Here is a 26,011-nt window from a genome sequence, read left to right on the forward strand (position 1 = left end):
AAAGGTTCATTCTAAACTGATGCCTTAAAAAACAAAACAAAAACAAAGTTCCCTACTATTTATATTTACTATTTTACTATTTACTGGGTGGTATGAACCACCCAGCCCTCATGTTGAGCTTACAATGTCATCTGTGTCCTTAACAGATTTTCTCAGAATGTAAAATTTTTCCTACAGAGGAGGAGAAAAATATTTGAAAGCCTGCGATCATAAACTCTCACATAAATCATATCTGTTACACAGAAATACAGTGTTCAGATGAATCCTCCCATTTTCAATGCAAGCCTGAAAGCTCTGCATGAAATGTGTGGCTTAAGCATCCAGAATACTAAGCCTCTATGCATATAATGTATCAGTGATTCTGAAGAAGCAAATCTTCCCTTCTCTGACCCAAGGCAGCTGCCAAAACCTGCAAGTAGCCAATGCTCTCCAGATGCTACAGCTTCCCTCTCCCCAGCCTTCCTATTCCTGCGATGAGACGGCCTGAGCTCTGCCCACAGAGAGCCCTGGATCCATGGAAAATGAATTTTTCCCCTCACTTTCCTGTAGAAGGGGCCTCTCCATTCTTTGCCCCAGTGCTCAGTCCCAGAGCTGCAGGCTGCTGCCTGGAAGTTGTGAAAACAGACAGCTTAGGGGCATTGTACACTCCTGAAACCTGAGCGTGCTCTTAAGTGTCATTACTCATCCAGGCAGCTTTTCTTTCCCCAGCCTTGGCGAGTTTTCCTCCCCAAATCCTCAAGTGCTTCAAGGGCTGGAGAGCTGCCAGCCACCAGCTGCACAAGATCTTAAAGAAACCTGGACCCATTTTCATAATTTAGGAGAGCAAAACAAATAAATTTTTAAAAAATCAAATTGAACAGATTCAAAACAGAAGGGGGAAGTCCTCTGCCTCACTTCCCCTTACCACACCCTTTGCTTTCATCCCCCATAAGAAAAACACCTTTAGAAACCAATACTAAAACACAAGATGAAAATTTAAGAAGATTTTGTGACATCAGGGAACAATTCAGAAGGGACAGTGATCTCTGCCCAAGGTTTGATCCCTGGAAACCCCAGCAGTGGCTCAGCAGGGAACACTGCAGCATCACGGAGCAAAAGGAGGGGTTTTGCTTCCTTAGCACTGGGATCTGCTCTGAAACTGTCTGGAGGAAGTGGAATTTGGTTCTCCTGGGGAATGAGAAGCAGTACACATTTTGCAAACTGCAAAAATGAAATTATGGTTCATAGCCTAAGCACCCCTTCCTAGGAAGAACAGCCCTACTCACATCATTACGAAGTTGGAAAAGAGCAGAGGGGAAAAAGAGCAATGCAGAGAGATCAGTTACTGCAGTCTTCCCAGCCTCCCTTCCTTGGCAGCCTTTTCTTTAAGGAAATGCAAGAGGGTACCTGAGCTTGTCTGCGATAAAAATCACCCTCCTTTCCAGCAGCAGGGAGGCAAAGACTCTGCTCAGATGCCGCACGCTGAGGGACGTGAACAAGGACTCGAAATCAACGTGCTCAAGCCTGGAGTCAAGAGGCCGCCGCAGCTCAATGACCTGTTGGGGACAAAGAGACCACAGGTGAGCTTTTGCTGCCCACCCAGACCGTGGCAAGTGAGGAGCCAACAGGTATTTTCGCAGCTAACAGGCCTCACTGTCTCTGCTGGCAAACACCACACAGTGTTAAGTCCTCAAACACAATCTTTCCAAAGACCTCCCATAAATCCTTCTTCCAGATGAAGACGACCCAGAGTCCACTCCAACAGGCACAGCATGAGATGAACCACAAGTCGTCCCTACTGGACTGAGGACAGGGAGCTCTTTATAAGGAGGAAAACCAGTTTGTGTCCAGCTAGGAGCGGCTTTCAGCCTTTTTGGCATTCAAGCAGTAGGATATCATGGAACCTTTCAAATCTACACTCTGATTTTTACAGCTACAATTCTTCTTCTTCCTTTTTTTTTTTTACTGCAAGAATCTGGATGCTTGGCCTACCAACAATAAATTTTTTATATCAGTTACACAAAAGAGCAGCCTGTGGATATTTTTCTTTGTTCATATCTACTTAAATAATGCCTGTCACAGTACCTTAGCACTTCATACTCCTTATCTTATACAGATGCTTATCTAAATTGTTTTTGAAAGCCTCCAACACCACGCATTTCATAAATCCCACAAGAAAATTACTCTAGTTCTGAACTACTCTCACCAACACCAAGCCTGCAGCTGAAACATGTCAGCGGCAAATTAGTTCAATTACTTGTTGTTGTCACTCAGAACAATTGGTCACCTTCCTCTCTGTTGAAAGGTTATCACATGTCCCTCTTTGTCCTTTGTTTTCTATATTAAGCAAACAATTTTCTCAAGCGTTGCCTGTATTTTTTAGACCACTTAGTAAGCAGAACTACTCTTCTGGGGCTTTCTTCTAGTGGTTGCATTTTCTGGAAAATGCAATAAACAAATAAATTTTCACCAATGCTGGAAAGCAGAAAAATTGTTTTAATTTATTATTGCTTTCATTTATTATTCACTGCTTGAAATTGCTTTCACAATGAAGGAGTTTGTCTAAATAATGCCACATTGTTACTTTTGCTCACTTTATGGCCCACTGTACCACCAGATCCTTCCCTGAAGTACTGCTGCCACTGGGTTACTCCCATGTTGTGTTAGACTACTCCTTTCGTCCTCCCAGCATTTTGCACTTGTCCATATTGAAGTCCACACCAAATCTTCAATCTACAGAATCACAGAATCATTTAGGTTGGAAAAGACCTCTAAGATCAGTGACTCCAATCTTTCACTGATCACCACCTTGTCAACTAGACCATGGCTCTAAATGCCTTGTCCAGTCATTTCTTGAACATTTAGACACATTTCTGGAATTTAGGAGGGGTCACTTTGAATTTTAATCCCTTATTCTCCAAGGTGCCTGCAACCCATCCCCACACTGTACTGTGTAAATGTGGAGTTCATTCCATCAAGCAGATAATTAATGAACATCAAGGATCCTAGACACAAACCAGCCAAAATATCCTCACAGCCTGACAGCACACCACTGCGACTCCGCTCCTTGAGTGCACATTTTTAACCAGCTGTGCACGTGCTGTGCAGTAAATTCATTTAGTTGGGACTGTTTTCAGTTGGGTTAGGAGAACGCCCTCACGTAGTGCTGTGCTGAAAGCCCTCGAAGACAACCTTTATCAACTTGCTCACTTTCCTCCCTCTCGCATTCAAGGCATACATGCCCAACACGAAGTGTATCCAAAACTATATGCAATTTGTCTCCCCCCATCTTCCCACAGTCCTTCAATGCTACGCTCAAAACCCCTCCCACTCTCCTCACACCACATTTTGTGAGATGCAACCTCCATGCTCTGAAAACGCCATTCTGAAAGGCTGCAGCCTTAGTCTGGTGTGATTTCAGGTATTTTTTGACCAGAACCCCACAACCTATTCCACATGAACAGGTGTTCTGTATTAAGGATGCTGGAGCTCATGCTATGAACCTGTCATGGTCCCAGCTTCCAGTCACCAGTCCTGCACCATTTGCTGGCCTGTTTCCCTCTCTCTAGGACGAGGTCTTTACCTCTGTTCCTGAGCCTGGCAAGAAGTTCTTGACTGTAATTGTCCGGCCCAAAGCTGGGAATGGTGCCTCCATGACACTCCTCATGAGAGGCTGCACCAGGGCTGGGGAAATGCCCCGTCTCTTCTCAACCTCATCCAAGATCTGAAAAAAAGGCATGAAGACACAAAAACATGTAAATCAGGAAGAGGGAGGTAACAGCAGGAATGAAGTGTAACAGCATCTATGTTCTCTCCCTAATCCAGCATTGATGTGGAGCCTTGAATCATAAGGAAGAAGGTAAAAGGTACAACTGAAGACTCTTAATTTCCTTTAGCAAGAGAAACGCATCTCCAGCGAGGTCACTGGAAAGCTTACAAACTGCAAACTCCCCACCACACTCAAGAGTCAGGACTCTACCTTTTAATCTCTCTTGCATTTTGGTAGTTCTGCTAAAGGAAGAAGGCAAGAGCTGACAATCTAGTCTTCCTATTAACTGTGCTTTTCCTAGGTTCTGGAATTAGCATGTGGTTGGCTCGCCAAAATCATTTCAGGCCTTTTCCTCAGCCATCAGCTTCCCCACTCTTCTGACATCAGCTTCACTTTTAGGTCCATCTTGACATATAGCACAAATTCCCTCTCTCTCCCCACTCACCTTAGAGAACAGGTTGAAGCATCCAAGGCGACTCACAATGCAGTAAACTTCTGGGAGACGCTTCCCTTTCCCACTGGGCTTTCAAGACAAACGCAAACACACACACACAGAGAAAAAAAAACACCGAGAAAATGTCAGAGTAATAACTACTGCAAAGATAGAGTGACCTTAGTTCTCTCAGTTCTGCATCTCACTGGGTGGCTCAGAAACTGGAAGACATGTGACAGTATGGTGATAATGGCAACCTGGCTCAAGCCCTGGTACAGTGCTGGAACAGTGGGGAGAAATGGGCACAACCACAGTATGATCCCAACCTGCCCAAATTCAATGACAAAGGCAGGGCAGACTGCTCTACAGAAACAACTCAGAAATCAGCACAGGGTTAAACAACTGTCCAATAGCTATCCAAACTAAGGGATACAAAGTCTGTCTTCAGCTTAGTGGTGAAAGAACAGTCCATGGTCATAATGTTAAGTGCTGGTGTAAGAAAAATGCAAGAGAGCCTGGAGTGGAGGATGGTACTCAGGGAGGCACTTTGGCACGGAACAGAAGAGAGCAAAGCTGATCTGCTGCTGCACTTTCTTTCCACACTGAAAGAGAAGAGCAGCAGCTTTCCACTTTCCAAAATAGATGCCAGTAACATCAACCCCACAGAAGGCTGCATCTCTAGGAAAAGCTAAAAACTCAAGGATAATTACCAGCAGCCTCCTACAATATCCAAATCGCCTGCTTCCATCTTCCCCCGTCAGGACAAATGAGAATGTTTCACTGCAGAAAGAGAAATCAGAATGACAGGATATCCATCACCCACATTAACAGTCTCTGGCACACAAACCCAATAAACCCACAATATTCCCGCATTTCCAAAACACCCCTCTCAGGGCTCTGCCCAATTTTCTGCTGTAACAGCTCTCGTATTTAAGTAGCTTGGCAGATAAATCTGTTTCTCCTGAATCAGGATGTAAAGTACAGTACTTACCTGGCAAACTGATGGATGGGGGCCCAGTCCTTTGCATCAGGGAAGCAAAACTGGGGAATAGCTTTCAACTGATCTTCTGCCTCACGCATGAATTTGAACGAGCGCTCAAGCTAGCAGAACAGAGAGAAGGAATGTTTCCAATTAGTCATGTGGGGATGGAATGACTTCAAATATTTTTCCTGTGACAAATGAAGAGGCGATGACAGAGGCTAAGCTTCTGCCTGGAAGATATTAAAATTTCTGTGATTCTGGCTCACCTAATCTTTAGATATCTTAAGGTACCTCTGTGCCCCCAATTCCACCAAGCCCCTTATCTGCAGCACCTGCCCGTGCTATATTGTGCCTCTAATCTGGGACACAACTCCCAGCAAGCAGAGAGAGAACTGAAGACTGAGGGGATCTCTGGCTATATACCATTTTCAAATATGCTGTCACACTGGCTCTGTTTCTCCCAGTCCTTGTTCCCTATATTGAGCTAGCCTGTTGATAAAAGCTGTGCCTTCCCTTTAAGAACATGTGTCTTCTCCCAACCATCAGTTTTCTTTAAAGAGAAAAGGGGGAGAAAGGGAATAGCTACATAAAAATCATAGCCAAGGGCAGGAAAAGTTCTAAATCAGCTGCTCTTTCATCAGTGAGGGATATCATGACAATTCTATGGTGGTGACTGCAGTTCCTCTATCTTCAGCCTCACTGAACACTGACACAGCAGAGGGGTTACTGATATAACACACAGTCAGCAGGGAAGCTGCAGCTTCTCCAGCTGTGCAAGTGCACCAGGCAATCCAAGACACGTCAGCCAGACCTTCCCGACAGGCAGCGCACCTTCAGCGGGAACTGCTGGGTAACCTCAGGGACATAGGCAGCCCCAGCCTGCTTCTTGTGCAGCGACACCACGACAAAGTACTCGAACAGCTGCCTCTCTTGATACTCAATCAAGTCCCGTTCCAAGGTTTGGTACCGTGGGGTTTGCTTCAGGCGAGACTTCACATGCACCAAGCGCTGGCTGTGAGCTACGAAAAATAAAGATTAGACACTGTGACTCTGTCTGGTTCTTTGCACAGAGCATCAACTGAGACTGAGGGATAAACTTGAAATCACCTCACTGCATTTCCTTTGTCAATGGCTGAGTAAGATGTGGGAACCATTTGGAAGCTGCACTATAAATATCGACAGAGATGGGCCATAATCTTGTGCCATCACCCTGAAGAGCTTTGGCAGCAGAAGGGTTTCATGGATAGCTTTTACAGCTGAAGAAAACCCAAACTGAGATCCATATGGGACATGATGTAGCAGATAACGTCTGGCCATTCATCCTAGCACTCATTTATGCATTTTTTAAAGCCAGCACAGTGAGGTGATTGATCACCTTTGCTCAGAGGAGGCTGTAGGTAGCAATCCCCACAGTTTTACAAGAACAGCACTTTGGTCAGGCTAGGGCTCTGCTGTTTGAGTAATGCTGGGGACTCCCAGCTTCAATACATAGGCTGAGCTGTAGTTTGACAACAAAAGAACATGAAGAGAGGTGCAAATGAAAAATGCTGGCTCATGCCAGTTCTTCCTGTGCCTAAAACTAATCTCTCAGGGCCATGCTTCTACAAGTTCACCCAAGACAACGGGAAAACAAGAAAAACTGCCAAGCAAGCTGTAACTGCAACACACACATGAGCCACGGGACAATAAACATTCCAGCATGGAAAGTAATGAAAAGCTGCCTGCTGAGAAGAGACCAGATGAGATTCCCTGAGACCATCCCCCTGCTTTGTTTTACAGTTGCATCCCAAATTAAATCTCCATGATGACTCCCTTAGCCCTACTACAAAAGAAGGAAAGAAAGAATTAACAACAAGCACAGACTACAGCACATTCTCACAACTATGTTTTTTGTGAAGGCGGGTGGCAATGCAACATTTTGACAGAAAGAACAATCACAGGGATACTGCAGGAACTCCAAAGACATAAGATGTCTGCTTGGCAGACAGGGCTTCCTGAGAGATAGTATATACTAAAGTATATAGACACTTGATCTTTTGTCTGGTAAAGTGCCACTTGTGGACTATTCCAGACAATACAATTTAAAGCAATCTTGAGGTGCCTCTTAAATCAGAAAGTGTAACAAACTCTGGACAGTTAAAGCCTTGGAAAGATGGCTTAGACTCCTTTCTCTTGTCACCTATTATGTTATTTGCTCTAAGGCTGTAAATCTTCAAAAGTTTTCAGAAGTGGTTTCTGTTTCACCAGGGACTTCAAAAGGAGCAGTGTCACAGCAATGCTGAGTGCTTCTGAAAAGCTTGCTCAAGATCTGCATTGTTTATATTCCATGCAATCTACTAAAGATAGCAGAATTTTACTGCTGTCATCACGGCAGAGTTTGCCTTCAAAGATTTTTCCTTCCCAAGGGTCAGCACTTCTGGCTCTGACACTCAGTCTTATGATTTACTGTGTCTCAGATGATGTACAGTGACTCTCCAAGCAGAGGTAACTGGCTGGCGTGATTGGCCTGTTACGTAAAACACACAAAGTTCCAGATACAGGAGACTTGTTAAATCATCTCACTTTCTTCTTTAAAATTAGGAAAGTCAGCAGTTCAACAAGGCATAAAGCAAAATACAGGTGTACTTAGAGCAAATAGCATGTGCCAGAGCTCCTATTCACACTTATGTAGACTTGCACAGCCACTCATCCCCAGGTATGGATCTGGATATTGTTCAGAGTTCTGTGCTCTTGGATTTGAGGTGATTTAATGCCCAGCTGCAGTTACCAAGAAACACAGGAGGATGCACATGATTCACTATGGCAACCAGCAACAGACAAGAGTTTGAGTCTTCCTGGACACATCTACATTGTCTTTCTCAGCTAAATCTGAACATGGTCTACACGTCACAATATCGTATTTCAAGACGGTTGTGAATGTAATTTGTGTGCAACCCGGGCACAAACCCTGTCTCCCAGCAAGCCCGAGAACCTGTCAAAAGGTAGGTGGGGGCAGCAACTTTCAGCTTGATATTACTGATTTAGCAGTACAGATAAAAGACTTCCCAATGCAGAGGAGAGGCAAGAGCATGCAGCAGTTCTTGCGTGGGAAGCTGTGTTCATAAGAGGGAGCTGAGTCTGAGGCTTCTCTTCTAAAAGCCTGAAAGAGAGTAAGGACGAGCCCTCCTAAACACAATGCACTGTGGTTGACACAGAGCCCAACAGGTGCTTATGCCTGTCTTTTCAGCTTGGGAACTGACCTGCTATCCAGATCAGGTGTGGCTGTGAGTCAGGAAACTTAAGAATCTGAGAGAGTTTCCATCTTGCATTCTAACTCTAGCAGGACTTTGAATTTGCCACACAAATTCCCATAAGATTGTAATGTCCCCAGCATGTCCCAGGGCTAATTACCACACCAAGGAGGCTTCAGGAGACTAGGGTGGAGACTGGTACATCATGTAGCTCTACCAGAGTGAAGCAAGCCATTCCAGGAGAGTTTAACTAGCCATAAATTTTACAGTGCAATTCTGTTTTCCTTGCCAGCCAGTGTGGCTGGTGGCTTTTCTCCCTTGGCAAACATGTGACGGGTTTCTGAACACCCAGTCCCACACAACACTGCTTCTGTCAGTCTGGTCACTCATTTCTGACCCTGAACTTAGAGAAACCTCACTGACTATGAAAGTCAGTGCAAAGAGCTTTGATGGGAGTTGGAACAGATGTTTGTTCTGGGCTCCTACAGCCGTTTTCCCATGGATTTTCTTCTGCAGTATTGAGATCTTTGTCTTCTCACTGTGTTCTATGCAGAAACAAGCTCCTTCTCCAAAGGCAGAACACACACAGACCTCATCCTAGGAGCTCAGAGCAGAGTTTATCAGGAGCCATTTGCTCTCTTCACACATTTGCCTTACCTTTCAGCTTCTCTTCAGTATCACTGTCTGATTCACTGTTTTCATCTGTAACTAGGAAAAAAAGAAAGGGGAAGATGAATTAAATAAAATCTGCTTATAAATGTGTGTTTCTTATCACTGGCATGAGAAAGCCAGGTCTGGCAGCTTCAGAGGGAAGACAGTACAGGTCCCAAGGTTCTTATTCTTTTCAAGGGTGCACATACCCACAGACATTTAGCTTATCAACCTTGCTATCTTCTCCTTCATTCAGGGGAGAAAACACCCAAACCCCAAACAAACAACAAAATCTATTTTGCACAGCCATAAGAGTTGCATAAAGAATAAAATACCGGGGCAGTGTTTTATCCAAGTCTGCATAAGCACAACAACAAGGTAAAATACTGATTAATATGAAGTAGTTCATGGGACAAGGGATAAAAACAAGAAGAGAAAAAAACCCAACACTATCAGACTGAATCTGACTCAAGGTCTATATGGTCCAATAACGTATTTCTGTCAATGATGCTTTTGATGCTGCAGAGAGGGGTATAAAAAGTCTGGGATGCTTCTCCTGAAGTTTCATATAAACACACCCATCCACTCCATGGGCATGTAGTCTTTATAAAATAGGATAAACAGTAAAAATTAATTATGGGAAACAAATAGAGCTGGTGGTCACCTTTTGCTGGAAATTGGAGTGTTTTGGAAAGAAACACTATGTTAGAAAGACCTAATTTTAATTTTTACAGAGATTAGATGTTTGAAAGTAATTGTTCTGAAGTATCTAAATGCTTTGGGCAAGTTGTTGACTGACAGTGGGAGGCTGAAAGTCTCAATCCTGCTATGATGGCAACGGTCCTACAGTCAGCTCTGAAAACCCTGATTCCTAACTGAGGCTATTTGTTTATTGGGATGGAGAAGAAACAGGACTGTTTCAAAATCTACTGTCTTTCATTGGACAGTTCACTGAAGTGACACATTCCCACAAAATATTTTGATCTCAACAAATCAGAATTTTTGGACAGAACATTCTTCTCCAAAGCTTCCAGCTTATTCCAGAAATAAACATCAGAAAGGGGGGACATGTTTGGTGCGACCTATAAGGTTATCATGCAAAGCCATGGAATGAAAATGAAGCAAGAAAACCAAAAAGCTTCCATTTTAATCGAAGTCATCTGGCAGAGGAACAGCCCTCATCTTACAAAAAAAAAAAAAAAAGTGTGGAAACCCCAACCCAGTCTTAGTCCGGACTGGAAGAAGCGCTAGAAGACATCACATAAATCATTAAGCCAGCCTAAAAGGTAAGACAAGTCCTCAAAAAGTCTTAGATGTATGATGATTCAAAGTTCCTTTACCTTTCCCTGAATTGCTCTCTGTAGACTGCGATAGTCTCTTGACACGTTTCTTTCCCCTCCGTGCCTCATAAATGGCATTGATTTTCAACACAAGCTGCTCAGCAAACACACAAACAAACAAGGTTATTTCCCTCCCCAGGCAAGAAAGTAAGTTTGAATTTCATGCAAAGTGTTCTGTGTCCCAACTTTGGCCATACTGAAACTCTTCCCTTGATGGCCCAGAGCTCAGAGCTGGCCAGGATCTATCACAATTAGAGGATCCATCCTGTGCTGCCGCTGGCCACACTCACTCTGGTACAGAAGCTGGCACAGCAGGAGCCCAAAGTAACAAGCCCTGATGAAAGGCCATGTCTTAGTGCCTTCCACACTCTGTGGCTACATGAACTTGACAGTGTCCACCTCTCCATACTGTGATCCATGCTCCAAGGACCAGAGGGTCCCTTGAAAACCTGTCCTGGTCTGCAGGTTTGGAAGCAGAAAACTGTTTGGAGGATGACTGAAGAAACTGAGATGAGTGGGAGCCAAAAATGTTGAAGTATTTTACTCCAGTGGTTTTCTTTGCAAATCCTTTAATCTCTGGCCTCCCAGCTGACCAGGAGAAAGGATGTTAGTGTTGGGCATAGCTGGGCTCAGTGGCTCATTCACTGCCTCTGGTCTCTGTTCATTCCTGAAGGGAAGGGGAATTGCAGCAGAACCATGCTGGGATTCCCCAAGCCTCCTTAAGCAGATCTGCTTCCTCGTCAAGGTCTCAGGCAGGAGCAGGAGGCTGCAGCTTTCAGATTTATTCCAGAAAGTCTGTGATCCCTGCACACATGTCCTGAGAGCTCAAGGTAAGACAGGCTCACCACATACTTGGTCAGGGAGTTCTGAATCTGATGTTATCACTGTCACAGCAAACCTCAGTTCTGAGCTTGGTCTGCAAGACTGCTCAGTGGCACACTCTGGCAAGTAAATCCTTGTAATCTTCTTTTCAATTGACATAAAAGTCACACAGTGTGAACACACCGACAGAGCTCAAGCACACGCACAGGTGTGTAGGCATCTTGGGAAAGAAAACCTGAGACATTTGCAGTCTTTGGCTCATTCCTGAAGGGTTGAGGTATTCAAAATGATATATGATATCATTATACGATTCAAGATGATACATGATTCAAAAATCAGGTATGCACACATGAACACAGATCTGGCAACCAGGAAGCAAAGACGATACACAAACACATCCCTTTTTCCCCAAGTGGAAACTGTGGGTTCAGAAAAAGATCACCATAGACAACTCCTGGTAGCCTCTGCTTGTCCAGCAAAGACTGGGATAAGCAACTGTGTTTTTATAACTGTGTCTTTGAAACACTGAATAGATAGACTGCTGCCAAACCTCATTTGGACTGAATACACATCCTGCCAGATTTGAAAGAAAATAAAATTGAAACGGAGTCACGTTGTATCTAAATATGAAGTAGGAAACATGGCTGCAGAAAATGTTCATAACTGCAGACAAGTCCTGTTGTCACTCATATGTCAGTATGTTCTTTGCTCACCTACAATCACACCTTACCTTGAATTAGAAACAGCCAGTGCATTAATCAGACCGAGCAAAGAACAATAGATTTTTGAGGAGGAAACAAACATACAACACACAGACAATTTCTGACTGTCCTATCCAGGAAGCACAGAAGGAAGTATGATGGGGTATGTCTTTTTGCAAAAATATTAACTGCTTTTTCCCCTCTAACATACTTCAACTTTTATCCCAAAATTATAATCCTTTTTTTTTTCCCCCTTATTATTTTATCTCTCCCAAAAATCACGAAGTCTCAGATTGAAAAATAACTTCTTCAAAACTTGCAGACATGTTTGTGTGCCTTCTCCTTCAGGCAGAAAGGGGTTTAAACACAAGTCAAGACAACAGCCAGGACAAGAGCAATATTGCAGAGATGCCACATTGGGAACTAAAGAAAACATTGTCTCATACTAACATTCCTCCCTGGAAGAAGCCAAACAAAAAAGACAAAGACCTATATTTACCTTGGGAATCTTCCTTCTCCTCTTGCCATTCTGAGAGTCTCCCAAGGAGAAGAAGGTGTCATCTGGACTGCTGGGGGTCGAGGGAGGGCTGATTTTGGATGGTGACCCAGTCCCATCACGGCTCAGTTTCCGTATGTCTGGCAGTTTGAAACTCCGACGCTCCGAGTTTTGTCGGAAAAAAATGGGTTTGGAAAGCAACTGGAAATCAAAAAGAAGGAATGAATGATCACAGTACCTCACGTACCTCTGCTTCATTGCTAGCACTGCCACTGCAGTAAATCCAGTGGGGCAGCCACAGCACTCAGTTGTCAAAACAAGGGTGTCCACAGATATCTCTGCATGAAAGAAACCCACCCATCTGCCTGGCTGGACCAGGACCATCTTGACCATCTTAACAGCAACTTAACCATCTCATATTCATTCCAAACCCAAACACAACCCCAGAGGCTGGCCAAGAAGCCTTGCTCCAGCGTGAAAAAAAATCTCCTGGGACTTGAGTAATCCAGAGGTTGGGATTGTAAACAGGACAAGGCTAACCAACCACCCAACCACAAACATTTGGGATAAGGAGCAGCTAGCCAGGAGAAACAGAGAAGCAGTGAGACTGGACAAAAAGCACTGTCAGTATGGCTGTCTTTGACAGTAAGCAGAATCAAGTATTTCAGAGAAGGGTACAAATAAATGCCATGACAGACAATTATGGACACTGGTTTCCTCCTAAACTCATGAGCAAGTTCAGTGGGAGCACAATGGTAGATACTTAAGTACCAGAGTAAAGTTCTTAAAGTCTCTGATCAAAAACAACATCAGAGAGGTATAAAGCTCAGTTCCACATACTCTTCTCACCAGAAAGATTGTCATTAAGAACACTTTCTGTCATTTCCTACAGAATATCCCAGCGGTTATGACAAGGTTAAATTGCACCTTTTGTGGGCACTGTATCTGCATTCCCAGAGGATGTATCTACATAGCACTAAGTGTGGGGGAGAGTTATCCAACCTAGTTCTGATCAAGTCCAAGCAGCATTGTAGCTGTTGCTGAGGCAGCACCATGATGTGCTTCCATCAACAGACACACTCAGTAGTTATTAGTCAGACCATTTAACTCACCCAGGTTAGCTCAGGAGTCTCTGGATGGTTTGGCAGAAGATGCCCAACTCACAGAAACACTTGCCACCCACAGAGAAGTCACAGGTTAAAATGAGACTGGGAAGAGCCTTCGCAGCAAAGAACCTCACTCTGCACCAGTGATATGAGCCACGACTGAAAGCCTTTGCAGAACCTTTCCCCATCACTCTCTAGGCTGGGCAGGCTCTCCTGCACGATGCACACTGCAGTTTTAAACACATTAGTTGCCAAGAGAGCTGCAGCACTTCTTTTCTGAGTGATGCAGATCATGGCTTTTAGATGCCAAAGCACTGTAGTGTAACACAATCGCTCCCATTCCGCTCTCTCCTGCACATCTCCTAGTGGGAACCATATCTCTGGTGAAAGGCATTCCTGTGCAACTCTGCAGCCCCCTTTTGATAGTACATGTGGAAAATCAGGGTGCACAGGTGATTGTAAAGCTCTATGAGGGAAATCAGCTTCATCCTGACACTCACATACATAGACCCTAACTAGCAGTAAGGAGAATGGATTGAGAACCACAGAACAACTTTCACTTTAAAGGGTTGAATTATCCAAAAAACCTTAGGTGCTGATTAAGTTAGTTGGAAAAGAGCAACATGTCAAGAAACACTGCACATATAACTTCTAAAAATGCTGGATAACAGCTCTAGTAATAGTTGCAACTTGGAAAGTATGGGAAAACTCTTTGGTTAGGAAAGCTGTGTTTAGATCCCTGCTATCCACTCTGAACTCAGTTGTTGCCAAGATGACTTCACCTGTCATGCTGTCCCTCCTCTTACAGGCATGGACTATCTAAACATGAATCCACCAAAACAGCTTGGGAGGCTGAAAGCAGGGTTGGCCTTGGTAAGCCCTGAGCTCTGAGCAGGAGGTGCCAACCAAAGTTTGACATCTTCTGTTGGTTGCACAGACAGGGAGGAAAACAGCACCAGGCCGTGAGCTGGGCTGTGGTGGGGACATCCTTCTAATGTTGGCCCTCTACCCCAGGGACTGGCACTGCAATACTTATCAGCAACTCATCACAGAGAGAGCAAAAAAGGCATCCTAAGGGAGGGGCTGCAGAGGCACCTTGGCATCAGCACGGCAGACTGCCCACTGCCCACTGACACTGAGCCAACACTACTGCAGGCCTTCATTACCCAAGCACTTAAATGCCCTCTTTGAGGGGAGGAAGGTTTTCTCACCCTTACTGGGAAGGCAGTCCTGGAGAGAAAAAAAAAGTGAAAGCCAGCAAACCATTTGTATAAAGGAAGGCTGGGGTTCTTTTACTTCGCTAAAGGACAATCTCACTGCACTCCACGGCAAAAGACAAAAAGGAAAAAACCCTGACACGATGAAAGTGTCCACTTTTTCCACATAGGACCTGGATTTCACCCAAAATCTACTGGAGCAGGAGAGGTAGTCACTTGAACCAAAGTACCTTAGTGGGAGTCCCAGGTACAGAAGAGGTGGGGGATGCTGGGAAGGTCAGGACACATTTCTTCCCCAAACAGCGGCTGTTGGTCTCAATGTCTTCGTAAGGGTTTTCCTTTGATGGTGGATCTGCCACAAAAAGCCACAAGCAAGAGACTGTAAGTGCAGAAAATCCTTGAGGTTTGCCATAAAAATCTGTTTGGGGATCTGCTGGCCTTCTCCCACCTCCCACATCAGACATAAAGACCTGTTCTCAAGCATTCCTGCAATTGCTTCATTCTCTCCGTAGCCCTAGAAGTCCAGCTGCTTGCTGGACAGTGTCCAAACCCTGACACAGACACATGCAGCCATAGAAACATATCACAGATAATACATATGGAAAAGACCCAGCAAGTCCTCAAGTTCATTTTCCTGTCTCCAGATGAGCTGTGAGGTTCTCATGCACGTTGGTAAATAATTATATTTCCTCCTTTCCACTCTTCTGTTTAGAATTGCCCAAATGAGACTGAGAGCTGAAGGTTAGCATAAAGGCTCTCTCTCCTCTGTTTAAGCTCCACATTTAGGGGGACTTAAACACCCCTAAACCCTTTAAAGTGATGACCCCCACTTTAATTGGGGTTGAAGTGATGCAGTGCTTTTAGGTTTACTGAAGAAAGATTTAATCCACTCTCTAAACTTGGATGTCTATCATACAACACAGGTTTTCAAACACATCTACCGATCATGGGTGCCTCAATCTCACGTGCTGCATTTTAGAAAGAGGGAATGGCTATTTAGTACTGAAAATATACTTCAGCTGTCATGTAACTGGGTAGATTGGAGAAAAAAAGAGCAAGTTTGAGTTCTGTTTCCTGGTCCATCCTCAAACTGCTAGGCATGTCCAATTAACTTCAGTCTAGAATAAAGAACACTGTTTCCCTCCTTTTGACAAATAAACCTTGTCATTCATCTGCCTGGCCTGACTTCCAATATTCCAGGTAAGCAGTGGTGAACAGGTAAAAAGATGGTGTACGAAGGAAATCTGTGTGACTTGCTGGGAAATGGGATGGTTATCCCCACAGCTGAGCCCTCCCTAAATCACACATATGAATGTGTGCAGGTGTGTGCTTGCATGCCCTGATGGACATGTGTGATTATCTGCGGGTCAGCACTAAAGTCCTGTGGCTGAAGTCTTGGTTCTCCCTCCATTGGTGTTGTTTTCACATCTTGTTTGTTTTGTGGATTAAACTTGTCTGTGCTCTTGTGAAAAACAAAACTGCAGGTTTTTTTGAGTTATCCCAGTCTACCCCTCTTCCCAAGCTTCCATGGTAACCACCATGGTAACCACCAGAATTGCAGGAACCAATTAAAGATCACTGATTCCAGGCAAAGCCTAGACATGCAGCAAGAAAACTAAAAAACAAACATACTCTATTAGCTGACAATTACCCATAACTTTGTTTTCTTCTAATCTTTGTAAGTAAAAGCTGGAGGGGAGAGGAATTTCAGGCTGGTGTTTGTGTTCCCTGCAAGCTTGGGACACAGGGGTGTTCTTGTGTTTGAATAGATGGATTTGCCTCTGCAGCCACTCTGTAATGCTATCCATGTTATTCCAGCTGACAAGGTGACCCTTACTCAGTGGTTTCTGAGACCTCCCATCATGCCCCAACATAAAACCCCCCCAGCAGCTGCTCAGAAACTCCCTGTTCCTTTGGACCTCCAAATAAAGAGAAGGAAAAAAGCAAACACAAGACCCTTAGCCCCAGAAATGAGGCCAACAGCTTCAAAAATGTCAAAATGGATGGATTGGAACTACGTTGTCTGCCATCAGTCCCAAGGGAACACAAGTCCCTTAAGAGACCTTTCTCATCAAGTACGATCAGATTTTATTCATATCAAAATAACAGTACCTGGCCTCCTCCTGAGAAAGAGCAGCTCCTCCCATGCTGAACATCACAGACCACCTTTGTAGGATTTCAGCTGCATGGCAAGAGCTGGTGCACCCATTCTTCCCATTGTGCTGAACTCAGCAGAGAGCCTACAGCTACGAAAACTCATTAAGGCTTTTTCGAGGGGGTGCTTCTGTTCTGTGTTCCATCAAAGGCCATCTAACTCACAATATTAAAAAACACCATCTCAGTTTCAAAGATTGTGGGACTTAGTTTCTTAATTGCAATGGCACCTGAAGCCACACACAGTCCTGTTCCTGAGCTGTGGAACTGACTTCAAGGCTATGTTTTCAGACTGTTTGCATTATCTCAGCAGTGACAAGCTCACAATGGACAGATCAGAGCTGTGAGAATTAATCCACGGGACAAAAGGAAGAAAGAGGAGAGATACTAGCAAAAAATAAAAGCTGTTTCCCACATGCCTCAGGTTCATCTTTGAAGCTGATGAGTTTTGAAATATTCCGCCCAGTTTTCTTATTACTTGCCAATAATCTGTGTAAAATGTGTCCCGGTTTACATCCGGACAATAAACATACTTTATGCAGCACCTCTGGTGAATGCCTGCAGACCATGAGCCTCAGTCATTCAGCATTAGCAGCCAACTCCCTTCCCTGTCCAGAGTTCCTACCCAGGATGTCCTCATAGACGTTCTCCTCAGATAAAGTGCGTGTGAGGGCCAGCTTGGTCTGCGCGTACCAATCCACCCGGCCGTTCTCAGCCGACGACTGCAGCAAGTCTTCAAACTCATAGGACTTCCTGCACCATTGACGGGAGAGGAGAAGGAGCAGAGTGAAACAGTTAACCGACATCTGTAACCAAATTACAGCTAATTCACTTCTCCAACACGCCACACAGCTGGCAAAATTACCGAGACGAGAACGTTTCACAGCCTCATCCCACATGAAGCGTGGAAAAGCAGTTGGTTTTTTAACTAAAGGCTATTTGGGGATGCCATAGATGAGCGGGGTTGTCATGGCAATAGTACACTGTGAAGTGTTAAGTGACACACCCTGTGACACTGCACAGAACTTTAGGCCATGAGAGATCCCATTTACAGCACAGATCCCACCCTTGACAGGAATATGGGAGGCCCAAAATCAGCAATCTGAGTGGTACAGGAAAACAATACTTGCATGCAGGATGGTGGAAAAGGTAAAACCAGTTAAGTGTCCTCCACAAACAAACCTAAAAAGTTTTGATTTCCTTTCTGCAACCGAGCCAGGAATTTTCAGGTGACAGTTTATATAGAGGGCATTAGAAAAGCTGTGTTTTATGTTCCCCATCCCAAAAATGTGTGGCAATCACGTAGGAGGGAAGAAAAGGCAAGAAAGAACTCCAGAAGAATATATATACACCAGATTCAGTCAGAGGAATAGGTTTACTACAAACTGTGAAAACGCTGTGGTAGAGCCTAGACATTATCATTCCAGATCCCATTCCAGACCAGCTGTGGTCATTTTGTAATTAAATAGATTTTCTGCTAAAAAAACCCCAAAACACAACCCCAAATCCCTCAATCTTGAGCTTGAAGGTTAAGCCATGTAATACAGTGACCATAAAGGCCAAATCTGCTCTGACTTATCCCTTCACAGTTACCCTGCGAGGTTGGGCTGGCCACTCATATGTTCTCAGAGAGATGACTGAGTGCTGGTTATGATGGAGATTATGAGTGAAGGAGAAAGACTTGTGTCTCTCAGAGAAAGATGGGAAGGTGGAATTCCACCTTCAAGACCAGCACCTTTGTGAAACACAGCCCAAATACCTGTGGTCGGCATTGTTCTTGTGCTTCCCGCTCCAGAGCCTCCTGCTGACGGCTGATGGGGGAGGAGAGGAGGGCAGGGGAGGGGGAGGAATGGATGGCAGAGGGGGTAAGTTTCTTTTATTCCTGGCTGCTGGCACCCAGTCCTCTTCCCCCTCGTGTTTGAAAGTCCGCCGGGGCTTTGGCAGTGGGTTGATGAAGGGCTTCTTCTCTGGCACCCCTGGCTCCGTGTACACATTCTCCACTGTGCAGTGCTTGGACTTCACATGAGAAGTTCTTATCTCTTCCAGAGTCCCAAAAATCGGCTCACTGATTTCAAGGTCCACGCCAAGAAGCCTTTTGTTGGGCTCAGCCCCACATATGCTCTCATGGCCCTCGGGAGCAGCGTGCCCTTGTGCTGCCTTCTCCTGCAAGCACTGTGGGGAATAGTAAGTACCAGGCAACTGTGGCTGCAGCTCTGCTGAGCCGTCTTTCAAAGCCTGCTCTAGCTTCTTGACCTGACTAAGTACTGAAAGATTCTCCTTCTGGATCTCCCACTTCCCGCCTTTCACCTCCTTGCATTTTCCAGGGCTGAACTCCACTTCCTCATCCTTCTGCGCCTCTCCTTTTCGCTCTGCCGCCTGCCCTGTGCCTTTCTGAGTTGCTGCTTTCCGCTCATTCTCTTTGCCTGCCCCTTTGCACTCCAGTTCCCAGTTCACAAGTCTCTTGGCCTCCACCTTCCGAGTCACCAGTGCTTCCCCAGTTGTCTTCTCAGGTACACAGGGCATCTTGTGCTCCTCTTTAACTCCTGGTTCCTCCTCTCTGCGAGGAGAAGACTGAGTTTCCTTTTTCCCTTCCCATTCCGAAATTTTGTCCTTGATGCTGAAAGACTTATTCCTCAAGCCAATTTTTCCAGGTGACCGTACATTCTGAGTACCTCCTATCTGTCTCCTGATGATTTTATTGTTTTCTTTAACATTCAGATCCACAGACGGGTCACTGATAATCATTTTAGGACTAAGCATGTTCTGCTGAAAGCAGTCTAGCCTTGGATCCAGCATCAAGTTCTCCAAGGCTCCCAGTGGGTTCTTCACCACAGAAGAAAACAGTTCAGCTTCAGGTGTTAAACCCAGGGCAACAGAGGCAACTTCAGAACATCTCTCACTCAAAAATCCACACAAACGTCTTTCTAATTCCTTCAAAGCTGCTGTATTGTTATCTGCAAGCTTGATCCTACATATCAAAGACAAAAGAGAAGAAATATTCACCACCACTGCTCACCCTTGGTTAAGCCCATCAGCTCCTCAGGCTTTACTCATGAACCTGATAACAGCACAGGATGCTCAAACTAAGCACCTGAGAAGGGCTTAGAGGGAAGGATGCTCAGGGAAAGGCCCTTCTAGCCAGAACACAATGCTCTCCTCTCATTACAAATGAGACGGGGTTTGAAATGAAGCTTTTCTCTGCGGCAGAAGTAGGGGGCAAGTGAGAGAGGTCTTTTTTGTACATCAGACATGCTGATGCCAATGAGAGGTTCATGAACATGCATGTGTGTGTGCAAAAGTGCAGCAGACTTTTGGACATCACCAGGCATTAAGCCAAGAAATGCAAAATGGACCACTTGCAAACATCAGCAAAATTGCTGCTGTTGAACAGAGGAGAAAACATGGACACAGCTGGCATTCCTTTAGAGCCTGCTCAGAGGATCTCTGTGCATCCACCCAAATGCTCCCCAAACATATATTGATGCACAAAGATTGCACTTTTACCACCATCCCAGGCCACACGTGGGCTCAGGCTCCAATGCACCAAGGCAAACTCCCAGAGCACCCAGAGACCAGATTCAACATTCTCAGTTTAAACATCTTCACTGTTTGAGACCAAACTGCACAAAAAATCCCTGATATATTTAGTCTAGGGATTTCCAAGTGTGTGATAACACAGCATCCACATTGTGATATTTTATTAATATAGTAAAATTCCAGCTGGACATGCAGCTATTCCTATACATAACGTTTCTGAGCTAAAGCACTTAGCCATGTCCTTGAGGTTTGCCTGGGCTTGGGAAAGAGCATGAGGACAACCCAAGGCAGTTACTGGGATACAAACCCATATCACTAGTCCCATTAGTCCCATTTAATCACAATCCCAACACTGAGATTCCACTAGGGAAATTGCCTCATTCACTTGAAAGTGTCAAGTGTGCCTCTTCCAGAACTCAGCATTCTTGTAAGAGCATCCATGGGGATGCCCGGTGTGCTGGCAGGCCTTGAGCTTTGTCCTGGAGTGAAGCAGTGCTGGCAGCCATTGCAGACTCAGTTGTAGTGCAAACTGAGCTTGGGACGGGTTTCTGAGCAGAAATGGGACCTGAGCCAGACCGTGTTCTTTCCCAGCTTCACAGATATTTAACCCCTGGCTGTCTCAGTGACACCATGCTTTGGTTAAGAGCTGGCACCATGGTGTTTCCCAAGGAGCTGAGTATCACAGTGTCACTGGTGGTTGGACTGCAGAGTAGAAATCAAGGTTGGACAGTGGGAAAAGCCTGCAGTGGGTGGGCACAGTGGGGCTTGTCTGAGGAATCTCCAAGTGTTGATGATTTCAAGTGCAGGCAGGGCAAACATGAACAAGGATATCATCAGCACAAATGGTCATGCCTTGGGGCAGACCTTTTCTAGCACTGTGAGTCTGGGACATCATAAGTCTGACTGGATGATACAATGCACAGCATCACAGTCTGGGATGGGACCTAGGGGTGTGTTTTAATGGGTGAGGAGAGAGGGACAGTGCAGAGCAGAGAGAAGGTTTCCTTCCTTTGTTTTGCTTTGTGTTAGGGATAACAAACATAAGCAAAGCTTCCTGCCACTGAAACACAGAAAGCTCTCACCTCTCAACGGACTTGCAGACGGTGCTTCCAGACTTGCTGCTCACGTCGGCCGCCTTGCTCGCTGTCATCATGTCAGCACGCAGCAGGGCAGCAGGTCACCTGCAGACAGACACACAGAAGAAGCATTGCTCTGTGCTCAGCATCCTCCTCTTTTCCTTCTACACACACACACACAGATACACGTATGTTTCTCCTTGAAATCCAAAAGAGGAGGTGAAGCAAGATATGACAGCTCTCTGAGGACAGCCCAGGTTTCCTCCTCTGTGAAATGGGAAGAGGGGTGAAAGCATTAACCCTCAGAAGTTCAGGGAGGAGTTGACAGTTTCTGAGGGCAAAAACTGTCTTTGAGTCAGCACCAATTGCTGTACCACGACTTGAATATGGAGCATGTTTTATATGAAGGCTTTTATTATTGCCAAAATCTTGGTGGATTTGGATTTTTTCCCCCTCGCGGAAGACTAAAACAAAAACAATTTTAAAACAACCTGTGTTAAGGCCACATGTCTGAAGTGGTTGCTGTGCACAAAACACTGTCACAACATTCACAGCTTAGGACAGAAAACATTTTAGACTGAGGAGACACTGCACTGCAGCCACTGGTCTTCACTCTAGTGGGTCATGTTAGGCTGCTACTGATCTCATTTCAGAGGACAATGCCCCATGGGGGTAAGATAAATCAGTCACAAAAATGAGTAATTCTGTTTGCCTCTTGATTTCTAGAATTCACAGAGTCACTCTCCCTCTCTTTTGAGTACCACCACTACCCAGTCAATGCAACAGACTCCATCTTCTTTTTATTGAGCTACAGTGTTCTTACTTGTTAAATAAAAAATAGAAGAATTACTCTGTTATTCTATAGCACCATCTCTCCTCACTTCTCAGGGTACTCTATAGCATGGCAATGACAACAGGCTCACCATCTTGTAGGCAATACTTGGAAAATCTGAAGCCTCTCAGATCTACCCATGGGTCTGGTCTGACAGAGGCTGCCCCACCATGCCAGGCATTTGACAACAAGACCGGGTGCCTCTTGTCATTAAAAAAATAAAAAAATAAAAAAATAAAACCCACCACAGCAGAAACAGTAAAAAACAAAAGGATCTCTCATTTCCACTGTGTAAGCTTTTGGGCAGAGAAAGGAAAAAAGCAGGGGGTGGGGGGAAATCGGTTTTGTTTGTTCACAGTTTTCTCTCCCTCCCTTTATTCTACACTGGCAACGTTCCTAAGGCGAGGAGTGAACTCTGGGTCAACTCAATGTGTACACACTCGGGGCAGCTCATTGCTAACCATTTAGCAGACTCTCTTTTCCCAGACAATAAACCCCCTTGGCTTCTCTTCCTCATTAGTAACTGGAACAAACACCCACTTCACTTCTAGACACAGAACAGCCCTGCAACACTGTCAAGAAAATTTACCAGCCTGAGGAACAAAATCTATTCATCCACCCATTAACTGTTATGGATTGAAAATAATGAAAAACTAACGATAGCTTGTGGCACTGGCCAAAGAATGACTCACCCAGGCAGCCAAAGCGGATTCCTGCAAAGCTGCAACAGAGCCTGCTCTGCACTTGGCCTACAACATGCCCAGAGCAGGGATGGTCTCTTCACTCAGCACTCATCTAGTGCCTCGCACAGCGGGGTCAGTGCCCGCAGCTCCTTGGCACTGCCTGCAGCAGTGAGGAACACAACAACACGAGCCGGCACACACACAGCCCCTGTGGCTCTGCTGAAACGTGGAATGTTCGCTTGGGATGAGCTCTTCATAAGATCACACAATTTCCCCACCAGGAAACTCCATCTCTCGGCCTTTTCCAACAGCCCCCTAACAAACAGGACCTTTAAAACAAACATCTGGGTACGAGCAAATGCTGGTGCTCAGCACAGTCACGTACCTGACTCTTCCTGCAGGAAAGGACAAAAAGAAGATAATACAGAATAAGAGGTGCACTCCTTTCTTCATCTGTAGTTAACGGGACAGACCCCATTGGTGAGCAGAAGCAATCCACGAGGCAGTTGCTGAGTGCTGCAGGAGTCTCCTGTGAAAGGAGCACCACTGCAATCAGCAGGACTTGGAACCAAGGCCAGAGGGACATTTGTCCCCTCCAGGCACCATGTGTGGCAGGAGTAACCAAAGCAACACACTCGCACTAGGCAGATTAAAGAGTGGCCCAGGAGCTCCCAAAGCTGTGACAACAGCCAGGTACCTACAGACACACCCACCACTTAGGGGGCTAAAGTCATCCCTAGGAAATACACAGAGGGTTGTCCCTTCACCCTGAGCAGTGAGGTACACTTGGTGTTCTCAGCATCACCTAGGGGATTATTGCAGCACATTTACTGGTTCTGCTCAAAAGAGTAAATATTTATACAAACACACCAGAAGCCATGAGGGGAAAAAAAATCTGGAATAAAAGAGCAGAAAATAATAAGGTACCTCCCAATTACTCTAATAGTCAGATAATTTGCTTAGGGCCAATCCCAAAACCAAATGAGCTTCAAAGGCGATGGGATCATCTCTCAGGTTAATCAGGTCACCAGAAGGGACTTGCAGGCCTGTAAGCATTACCAGCACTTGACCAGAGGAAACTGGGATGGCAGTGATGGAAAATTGTCTCCAGTAGATAAAGAAGATCTACTTTTTGTTTTCCGAGGTTTGGTTGCACAAGGCACCCAGAGTTAGTGTGATAGTTCACTGCAAAAGGCAAGGGGAACTCCTGTTCCTCCTGACTCCCCACATCTCTGCTATGATCAGCTATGCACTACCCTGACCGTGTGCTGGCTCTGGCTCTCTGGAGCACCTCTGTGACCTGCTACAGCTCACTGTGAGTTTCTGACAAAGCAGTACATGGAAGGGGTCCAACATGCACACGACCTGGTACAAGGGAGGTGATGAGGTTGTGAGGACAGGAGGGAAAGGTGGAGGGAAGTAGGAAGAGAGCACAAGGGAGTGTGTGTAGGGCTGGGGAAAGGAGATCTGCCAGAGGCTAGAAGTATTATCTGAAATGCTTTGCTTTCCTGCCTCATATGCAACATGACCAGAGCCTACCAACTACCTAGAAGAAACAAGCAGGGTTGAGTTCATTTGGCAGGCAACCTGAGAAGGACATAAATCAAGCTGGTACTTCTTGACTGATTGCTGCTTTCTCTAAAAACCACACAAAAACTTTCTACCTGCAATGGGAGGTACAGCCCCACAGCAACCCCCAGCCTGGGGCCGCTGCTTCTGGCACGTACATCCTGGAGCAGGATATAAAGGCCGTAAAAGGGGAGAGAAGATACTTTGGAGAACCTTGCCACCACAATTTATTCAGTAATCCCTGCCATTGTTTGGGGGAACAAAGCAGTCATCTGATAGCATTTCAAAATTAAACTGGGAAAGGAAGGACAGGGAAGGACGCGGGAGGAAAGAGGGAGGGGAGGGAGCTCTCAAACCTGTTGGCCAGACCCTGGGAAGGATGTGAAGTCTCCCAGCAGAAGCCTCTCGGCGTATCTCCCACACGCACCCGGCCTCACAATTCCCAGGGCCATGTGATAGGGGCTTCCTGCTACCAAGAGAAGTGAGACCTACCCCGACCTCTCTCTTCCAAACAGAGTTCCTGCCTGCTCTGTGTTCGCAAAGAGGCGTTTGTTTACTGATCTACCATTGGCATGCAGGAAACAGCCTTGACATGAGCTGTAATCATCTGTCTCCAGCAATAGCTGTTTGGCTTTCTTCTAATTTAAGTTTTCCTCCCACCCCCCCACCCTCCCCTTCCCCAGCGCCCTCTTCCCCACTTCCGATCAAAATGCTTCTGGAGGACACACATCTGGTTCAGGGCACTAGATACTATGAGATGTTTCCAAAGCAACTGGTGAACAAAAAAGAGGCATGGTCCCACCCTCAGAGGGCAGACAAGTCTTTCACAGGAATACCTTCAGGGAGAGGAAGACGCCAGCTTTGCCCACTGCACTTGGTGCAGGCACCGGATGATGACAAAAGCCAGAGGAGCATCAAGCACCCTGTAGTCTGTATCATCAGAAATGTACACAGCCAGCACACAGGTCACATCTGGAGTCTTGCCTCCAACAAGGTCAGGCAGTGATGGCAGCAAGCCTCCCACGCCTCCCTTCTTTGCCATTTTGTTTGTGGGGAATAAACCAAACATACCTCAAAGAACCTTGTGGTTTGGGGACGGGTATTACCAGTGCTGCGTGCTGGAGGGCGTATCTTAAGCTTTCCTTTGCTCTGTTTACTCTGCACCTCTCACAAAAATTGGATCCAGCTCCATAATTGGATACTAGCCACGCTGCTCATGCATATGAACAGTAAGATTTCACAGCACCAGGAGTGACCTGCAGCTGGTCAAACTCTGCTCCAAGAAGAAAGACGACACGCTGTGTTTCTTCTTGTTGCCCACAGAAACTGTCTCTCCAGTTACTTCAATGAGTAACTCCGAGCAGCCAGACAAAGCCTAAAAGTAACACCATGCTGCTCCAGAGCTTGACACAACAAAGGATGCAACATACAGAC

At 45.5% G+C, this 26,011-nt stretch overlaps 1 protein-coding gene across 1 annotated transcript in view; it reads right to left on the bottom strand.

Moving 5' to 3' along the window:
- Window positions 1–26,011, bottom strand: part of DENND2A (DENN domain containing 2A) — a 56,608-nt gene that overhangs the window by 12,748 nt on the left and 17,849 nt on the right. Inside the window, exons 2-14 of the mRNA XM_050323902.1 lie at window positions 21,500–21,598; window positions 18,640–19,848; window positions 17,506–17,633; window positions 14,957–15,078; window positions 12,407–12,604; window positions 10,385–10,478; window positions 9,051–9,101; window positions 5,995–6,182; window positions 5,173–5,282; window positions 4,892–4,961; window positions 4,194–4,271; window positions 3,563–3,703; window positions 1,387–1,535 (exon numbers count right to left, since the gene is read on the bottom strand). Of these exons, the coding sequence (XP_050179859.1) occupies window positions 1,387–1,535; window positions 3,563–3,703; window positions 4,194–4,271; window positions 4,892–4,961; window positions 5,173–5,282; window positions 5,995–6,182; window positions 9,051–9,101; window positions 10,385–10,478; window positions 12,407–12,604; window positions 14,957–15,078; window positions 17,506–17,633; window positions 18,640–19,848; window positions 21,500–21,570 (2,609 nt within the window). The 5' untranslated portion in view covers window positions 21,571–21,598. The remainder of the gene's footprint in view (window positions 1–1,386; window positions 1,536–3,562; window positions 3,704–4,193; window positions 4,272–4,891; window positions 4,962–5,172; window positions 5,283–5,994; window positions 6,183–9,050; window positions 9,102–10,384; window positions 10,479–12,406; window positions 12,605–14,956; window positions 15,079–17,505; window positions 17,634–18,639; window positions 19,849–21,499; window positions 21,599–26,011) is intronic.

Source organism: Myiozetetes cayanensis, unplaced genomic scaffold, assembly GCF_022539395.1.
Source record: "Myiozetetes cayanensis isolate MyiCay16 unplaced genomic scaffold, myiCay2020 scf3, whole genome shotgun sequence".
Taxonomy (NCBI): Eukaryota; Metazoa; Chordata; class Aves; order Passeriformes; family Tyrannidae; genus Myiozetetes; species Myiozetetes cayanensis.